This window comes from Pinus tabuliformis, chromosome X (genome assembly GCF_031772625.1).
Source record: "Pinus tabuliformis cultivar Carrire ecotype Pingquan chromosome X, CPIR1, whole genome shotgun sequence".
Taxonomy (NCBI): Eukaryota; Viridiplantae; Streptophyta; class Pinopsida; order Pinales; family Pinaceae; genus Pinus; species Pinus tabuliformis.
Genome location: NC_142308.1, coordinates 1,172,021,797 through 1,172,030,342, shown reverse-complemented (window position 1 = coordinate 1,172,030,342; position 8,546 = coordinate 1,172,021,797). Strand labels below are relative to the sequence as shown.

The 8,546-nt window shown below is 33.2% G+C and overlaps 1 protein-coding gene across 1 annotated transcript; it reads right to left on the bottom strand.

The window, feature by feature from the left end:
• Positions 1 to 6,534: 6,534 nt before the first annotated feature.
• LOC149144089 (uncharacterized) lies at positions 6,535 to 7,144 on the bottom strand. The gene is made up of 2 exons (XM_089452910.1): positions 7,020 to 7,144; positions 6,535 to 6,906 (listed from the first exon to the last, which is right to left on the bottom strand). The coding sequence occupies exons 1-2, from the start codon at positions 7,130 to 7,132 to the stop codon at positions 6,678 to 6,680; spliced, it is 342 nt and encodes a 113-aa protein (XP_089309036.1). The 5' UTR covers positions 7,133 to 7,144; the 3' UTR covers positions 6,535 to 6,677.
• Between the last annotated feature and the right edge of the window lie 1,402 nt (positions 7,145 to 8,546).

Below are 8,546 nucleotides of genomic sequence, written 5' to 3'. Positions count from 1 at the left end.
CCATTTTTTAGAAAGTCATATATTATTTTTTATATGATCATTTTTCTCTTGTAGTTGTTTATATGGCGATGAAAGAAATCCCACTCACTTGCCTATTCCAACAATAAAAAGAAATGGACGTACACAAATTCCACTAAATATGGCTTGGGCTTTAACCATACATAAATCTCAAGGTATGACACTTCCAAAAGCAACAATTGACATTGGGAAAACTGAACGTCAAGGTCTCACATTCACAGCAATTTCAAGACTACCTTCTCTACAAGATCTCCGGATTTGCCCCACATTCAGTTTCAATCGTTACAATAAAATGAAGGACAACAAAAACATTGCTTGTAGAAAACACGTGGAAGAAATTCTCCGTTCAATGCCACCTCTAGATAATCTGCTCCAATCCATACTTTAACATCACCAAAATGTTTCTTCTATTTATTAAGCTCATTCTATTTCATAACATAACTTTCATATCTTTCAACAACAATTAAATTTAATCATTATTAATCATGTTTGCAAATATTACAATTTCTTTATACTATCTATACATTCGATTCTAACATTTTCTTTCTTTTGCAACAGGACATATGGACTTAGAAATAGCACAACTATATAACTATTGGGAGGAAATTAAGGCAGCAATACTTACACTGCAACATATACAAAAAAGATTTCTTCCGGTACCAAATCCAACAGTACCATTATACCGCCTCCGTCCAACTATACAATTATTACTACAAATAAAATCTTCTCTACAACGCATAAACCACATTCATCAACGTGACAAAATGCCGAAAACACGAGAAGAATGGCAATCAAGAAATATGCATCTCCAATTACGCATAAATCTCCAATGGTGTTCAGTATGCCATTATTCACCATGCATCTACAACTAACAATATTTAAATCCCCATGGCAAAGGTAACTTCATTTCCATTCATTCCAATTTCATTTTAACACAACTCACATGCAAAATATTACAAATAAATTTCCACACTTAATTTACATATTACAAATCCTAACAAAATATACATTTTGCAGGTTCATTACTGCTTCTTCAGGTCTTCGATGCCTCCAACAAATTTTGATGCAACTTCAAATATGGAATTACAACCACAATGTTCTTCAGAATATTATATTTCTTCTCTAACCTCTTCTGTTACAATTTACTACTTGTATTTTCCAACTGAAACTTGAAAAAGGATGTTTCAAGATCAAATACCATTTTGATAGTTTATGTCTTTACAACCAATTCATTATCAATGGGTTTTAACATATTTTTTTAACAAAATCAATTTATTTTAATGAATATAATACATGTTTTAAATATATCTTGATATTAATTAAATTTTTCATTTAAATAATGATTTCTTAAATAACCCTATCCAAATCAATATGGATACCCAGTTGTTGTTAGCGTGGATTCATTTGTTTACCTTCACCTTCAAGTAGGCAATCTTTATCCACATACAAAGGTGTTTAAACAACTTCAATGACTATTTATGACTATTTTTATTCCATTTTATAACCACTTTAACCCCCGAATAGGGTTTTAGGCATGGCTTCCTCAATTGAAACTCATTATCATCGACCCTTGCTTTCAAAAATGCCCATTCATATTTCAATATTCCTCCACACTCTATGCCTTATGGCATTTCCTTTGCAACATTAAGTACAAATGCTAGTTATTTTTATTTAATTTCACATTTGAATGTTTACACTTATTTTTAACTATTACAAACTCTCCCACCTATTAAATTAAATTAAATTAATATTTTTAACTATTACAAACTCTCCCACATAATATATACAACATTTTTTCTTACTAAAAAAATACCCTCCCACATATTAAATTAATATTAAATGTTTAAACACTCTCTTCTAAAATTAATTTTAATTTTAACTTTAACATTATTAAAAAAACACAACAAAACAAAACAAAACAAAACAAAACTTTTTGATTTTTAAATTTAATTTTCTGATTTATAATACTTAAAACAAATAATTTTAAATTTATTAAATTTAAAATAATATTTTTTTTTTTACCATAAAACTACTTTATATTAAAAAGTTGAATTTCAAAAAAAATAATATTTTTTTAATATAAAAGTAACATGTATTAATTTTCTAGCGAGGAAAAAACTAAAATAATTTTAATGTTACACTCTCACGATAACGACCATCTCCTCACACTGAACTATAAAATGAACCGATATCTGGACGGGACGATTGGAAGGCGTACGTACGGTGTGGGAAGATATCTACAAAAACCCTCCTCTCAGTCCATAGACATATTAAGCACATGAATTTCAGCGAAAACACTTTTGCATTTCTGTAGGAAGTGTGAAGACTAAAAACTTCAGATGAAACACATTCGGCATTTCTGTAGCAAGTGTGAACACAAAAAAAACTCGTGATCATTTCTGAAATACTCCAAGACACAGTCTCTTTTCCATTTTCTCTTCAGATTTTACAACTAGAGTGCATCTTATAAATAATCTTTATAAAAAAAATTTCAGTATGATGATGGAGTCGAGAGGTTTATTTTATAATCTAATATAAGAGATGTGTAAATCTGTTGTTTTTTATTTTTTCAAAAATATATTAATTATAAAAAATATTTTAATTTGGATATACATATTTATATTATGAAAAAAATTAAGTTTTATCGTTTAAATTTATATTTGGTCATTTATATTTTATTTAATATTTAAAAATATCATCTAAATAATTTAAATAATAAATTTTTGTACTTTAAAAAATTTGTATGTAAAAAAATTTGATCCCTTTAAATTCATATTAAATCTGTATTTAAAATAAATCTATACTAATATATACTAAATTACTCTCCTAAATAACACTAAAAATATACATAAAAAAAGTGTGATTTCTAGTATAGCTTTCATCAAAAGACATTATAAGGAACTATTAAATAGACATAGACTTCTACTACTTTTTAATCATAGTGATAAATGATGTGTCCAGGGTTGGAATTTCAAAATAGACTCACCTGTCAAATTTGACAGTTTTCACACATTTCCTGCCTGTTTCCACAATTTCAACAAAAAACCTTGACAATCTTGTAAAATTTCAAACTGTATTTGACGGGCAAATCACCCCATATAACAAGCAATTTGCCCATCAAATTCTATCTCTAAATATGTCTTACAAATAATAAAGGTGATCGGTTGGTTATTAGGACACCTTATCTTCGAAAATAGATAAGGACGGAGATGAGCTTTTTGCACGTTGTATATGGTGGATATCTGTGTTACAAAATCTCCATTTTTATATATTTTTTATTAGTTCCATTCTTTTATTGAGCTATTCATAACCATTAAATATATGAAATATGATATGTAAAATCTTCTAGCAATACAAAAATAAAAATAAAATTGAAACTCTCATAATCAATCACAATCTTTTCGATGTAAAAGAAACTTTCATAGGATATACACCTTACTGATTACTATCTCGAAGCTACGCTCATATACAAAAGAATCATTGGTGCTCCGTACATGTGAAATTATGTGAAATTATAAAGAGCAGATGGATTTGTTGGGGAAGATAAGCAGCTCATTTGAGTGGTGTTTGTTAATATTGATCGTCTTCGAAACCTTTACTTACTATTTACAAAGATCTGCCAGAAGGATGATAGGTTGTGTTCCACTTCAATAGTATTTACATAACTTTCGGCAAGATCTTCGCAAAGAAATGCTGTAAAGTAGGAGTATCAGAGCCTGTGGAACAGTAAAGTTACTCTGCTGGTTTATCTTAATGGTCGTGCTTTCATTTTACAATGCGATAAAAGGCTAAACAGAATAACTGTGATTATAAAGTTTTGGTGTTGAGAATTTATTTGCAAGTAGTTTATTTTAATGGTTGTGCTCTCATTATAGAATAACTTTGATTATAAAGTTTTGATGTTTAGAATCTATCTGCAAGTAGTTTTATTGGTGTAAGGATAAAAAAATATTTGTTTATTTATTACTTTCATCAACAATTTGTAAAATTATATTAATTTTAAATAATTAGTGTAAATTTTTATTCTACGGCTGATTCCCATCCTTACCTCTACACTTGATAAACATTGAATACTACCCAAATCAACTAATATATAACTAATCTATATATCATATATAAAATACATTTAATTTACCTAATAAATATTCATCAACTAATCTATAACTATATATCATAAGTAAAATACTTACAAAAATAACTGATCATCAACTAATCTATAACTGATCTATATTTCATTAGTAAAATACCTTTAATTTACCTAATACATATTCAAATATGGGTGAAACATTACCTAGATGCCTCTAATTTACGTAATAGATGTTCAGATATGTGTGAAACATTACCTATTAGCCTCTAACTCACCAGATCATGTCTCAATGAAAATGGTTAAATTGTGGGTACCAATTCAGAGCCAATACATGGGCAGTCCCGGGTAGATACCTGCCGACTTTTGAGAAAGTGTAACGACTAAATGTGATATTTGAAATTCCCATTGGTACCTCTAAACCCTCCATATACTAAGGTATATGGAAAAATTTGCGATTAGAACAATTCTAATGACCTCATGCGTAGGAAGTTTGGCCCATATGTTGAGAGGAAGATGAAATGGGTAAGAATTTAATACACTAAGCTGTTGCGTATACTACCTACAACTAGTCTGTTTGCAGAGGTTATATGTAATTTTTCAATGCCCAGTATAAACAGCCGGGTCTTGAACCTAACGCCGTGCATGCCACAATCCAACATGCAGGAACAAGAAGCAAGTGACATTGATTGTATGAATCAAAGGTTTTCTATAACAATTTACAATATTAAGATTTTCTATGACGATTTAGAATGTTTCTACTACAGAGAGCATTTTTGTGGGAAGCAAACAAAGTTTGTTGAAAGTTTCTGCCATCAGAAAAACATTAAAAAGGGAAAGCATGTGTTACGGTGACATGCTCAGTGACACTGGTTTGTTATTATCAGTCACACGCACACAAACAGGAAGGTGTTCTTTGTGAGTTTGGGAATAATGTACCACGACTAGCGGATAATGGTCTTATTTTAATTTATTAAAATTTCATTGTTCCCCATCTTATCAATACTAGATGATATATAGCATTCGCATATGCTATACAGAGCATAAGGAATTAAAATAAATCAAAATGAGATTATGTAAGTACTTTTCGTAAATAATCGATAGATGAATAAACAACAGAAAGCAGCGTGCGTAGAAGACATCGTTCACAACAGAGGTTTCCATTTCATGGTCAGATTTGGCATTAGAGAACATTTTGGAAGTAACAATAATATAATATATTAAAAATAAAAATAAAATAATTGATTTATTTTCATTTAAAATTGGTTAATCAAATTTTATTTTGTAATGAAATATGTAAAAGATTGAACTTTGAAATAATGTCAGAAAAAATCAAAATATTAATATATCGAAAACTTGTTAATGAAATTTCTTGCCAATAAAGAAACATGGGTAACTCCCGAACCAAAAAAGAAGGCTATTATTACTTTATTATTATGTGATTTCACGCAATACTATGTTATATTCAACTTGGAAATTTAAATTTGGAAATTTATAAAATGAAACTGAATAAAATGCTACTCTTTCTCTTTCTCTTTCTGACCGTCACTTTAATTTGTTGAATCTTATCATTAAAGCTTCAAGATAGACTTGGTAAACTTATTTGCAATTGTTGAACTTCAAGATTTGCAACAAATGCTTCCAAAGAATGACTAGCAACTGCCTATATTTTGTTGAAACCTTTGCTACATCTCCAACTCTCTCTTGGCTTATAGAGACCCCTCACATGTATAACTTAGAAAATAAACAAATGGTAAACTCTGCTCAAAATAGGTACCTTAAATGTCAAAATCTGTTCTAGTGAAGCTCCCAAAAAGCTTCAAAGTAAGTACCTTTGAAGCTCTAGGCTATTTTGGAACATTTCCTACCAGCTCCCAAGAGCACAAAGTAAGTACCCGTTGAAGCTCCAGGCTATTTTGAAACATTTCCTACCAGCACTCAGGAGCACAAAGTAAGTACCGGTTGAAGCTCCACTATATTTTGGAACATTTCCTTCCAGCTCCCAGGAGCACAGGAGCATTGGGTAAGTGCTCTCCTCGTAGCGGTACCCTTCTTACTATGATTACATCAGATGGGGTTTCTTCCAATGGAAATCTAAAAGGGTTTAAGAACTTTTGCTTTTTAATTTGGGTATTTAGAAAAAATTCACAATTAAAGGGTTTAAGAACTTTTGCTTTTTAATTTGGGTATTTAGAAAAAATTCACAATTAAATCCTAAGTTAACTGATTCCCGTTGATTTGAATAGTTACCACTATCATGATAATTACCACTATAACCTCCAAATATTTAGATATGCCCATTCTGCAAGTTAACAGGAAATTTAAAGCTCTAATCTCCTTACGCATAAGACTTCATATTCACATTTTTATTAACATAAGCAGAGAACTTTATAGCAAATGAAAATGCTCAATCTGAATATGATATACAACGTTTAGCACTTGCTGTTCGGAATGGATCTGTAAATTAGGATATTTTCGGTTCCCCGTGAATCCTATATAATCTGTTTTGGAGGCGATAACTGAAGCCTGCAGGAATTCGTGGGCATTAAACCAAAACCTTTCTTGCCCAATATTTTCACCCCAGTGAAAGCCTTGTGGGGGGCGTTTTAATGGATTCGGCTGAGCCTACAGAGAGCATTGAGGATCGTATGGCCTGACTATTATATGATGATTTTACCATCGATTCCCAGCTGTGTGAACTCTTGAGCTTCTTCTCCGGCTTGGCCAGGTCTTCCACACATTTCACATCTGCCAGAGACGTAAACGATTGGGACTTGCCGATGAAAAACTTGGACAAACCCCTCCTGCAAATAACTCAAACGAATAGCCAAAATGAACAAAATGTTACAGCAGCCCCCGTTTCAAATGAACCGAGGCCGATAATTTAAATGAATATACAGTGACCAATTAGACTTACTTGCGCGAAGGGAGGCTCGCTCTGAGAGACTTCATGTGAAAGAGAGGGCCGCCATTGCCGTCGGGCAACAGTGGAGGCGATAATTCCCATGAAGAATTGCCTTTGTCCGTCATGTCGTCCAAGGAACTCGTTGTGTAAGGCCTCTGCGCTGCAGTGCGACGGGCGTCGGGTGGGCGATCGTGCACGAGGGCACGGGCGCGCGGGCGGGCAGAAGTGCGACGGGTCTACGACATTGGTGCGACGATAAAAGCGACATTAAGAATGCACAAAAATGGCTAAGTGTCATTCCTCACTTGTACGCATATGTTATGAAACAATATGGAGGTTTATATATGCGTGGAATAATAAAACATAAAATATAATGGAGCATACGACAAAGATTATGGGGGTGGTCAGCCATGGGTTAACACCCCATGTAACATCACATGTATGCGTATATATTATAAGGACATACGATGGGCAATAAAATATAATATTATGTGAAAGGGCTTCATGACATAAGTTAAGTGGTCGGCCTTAAAGAGAGTACGCATGATGTGGAGCATATATATATGAGGAGGGTGCTCCTCATTCGAACTAAGCATCTGCGCTCATCTTCATACGCATAGGGGTAAAACAGCAGGGGTAAAAGTAGACTACGCATACCTCATGCATAGTGCTACTAAAGGTGCAGTTTTGACTTAAGTGTGGGTTAGGTGAAGACAAGCGTGCTGAGGTGTGCAGATTGTATGCAGGACTTGACAAAGTAAGATAGGTGGCCCGGGTGGGCATTCTTCTTTGTGCAAGGGTGCATATGATGATGTATAAGGTTGTTCTATGCCTGTTGTAAATTTATTCTAAGTGTTGGCTTGAAGTTTGTCAAGCACACTTGTATTGTAAAATTGAAGAAGCTGTTATAATATATTGTTGGGCAGACTTTACCGGGAGTTGCCCCTCCCTTTATACTTGTGTATTGTTGATGTTCTCGGTTTGTTGTACATGGTTAATGATTGAGAATGATATTCTTTAAAGTATAAAGGATAACTCTTTATTTAGTTGCAAGAAAACATAAGTTAAAGTAAGTTTATGTTGGAGTAGGCGTAGCCCATAAACGTTAGTATTGTTAAAAAGAAAGCGTTCGGTGGTGCCGCACCTCGCTACAAGCGATTGGAAGATCACCGCAGGTGTAGGGGCATGACAGTTGGTATCAGAGCTCGGTTGGAGCTGGTGAGCAAGGTTGCTCGTGACAGTGACAAGGATACTTGCAGGTGAAGGAGACCGTTTCACACGAAGTGAGACAAGGGCCGGTTCAGGTTGCAGGTGAAGATGTCTATCTTGCAGAAATTGGGTTATACATCCTTGGAAGAGTTTAGAAGGAGTCTACTTGAAGAGTCAGAGAGAGTAACACAAGGATTTGTGGAATGTCGCAAAAGGTTCTTTAAAACAAGGGATGCTCTTCAGGCCTTGGTTAAGGAAGGGGTTCCTGATATGGAGGAAGCTCTTCGACTTGCAAAGGAAGGAGAGTTGATTAAAGCTGAATTCAAGGAG

Excerpts from the sequence above, each read along its gene's own strand:
- LOC149144089 (XM_089452910.1), bottom strand. The coding sequence starts at position 7,132 with ATGACGGACAAAGGCAATTCTTCATGGGAATTATCGCCTCCACTGTTG. Across the intron at positions 6,907-7,019 it reads GCGAGCCTCCCTTCGCGCAA|GAGGGGTTTGTCCAAGTTTT; the intron begins GTAAGTCTAATT and ends AGTTATTTGCAG.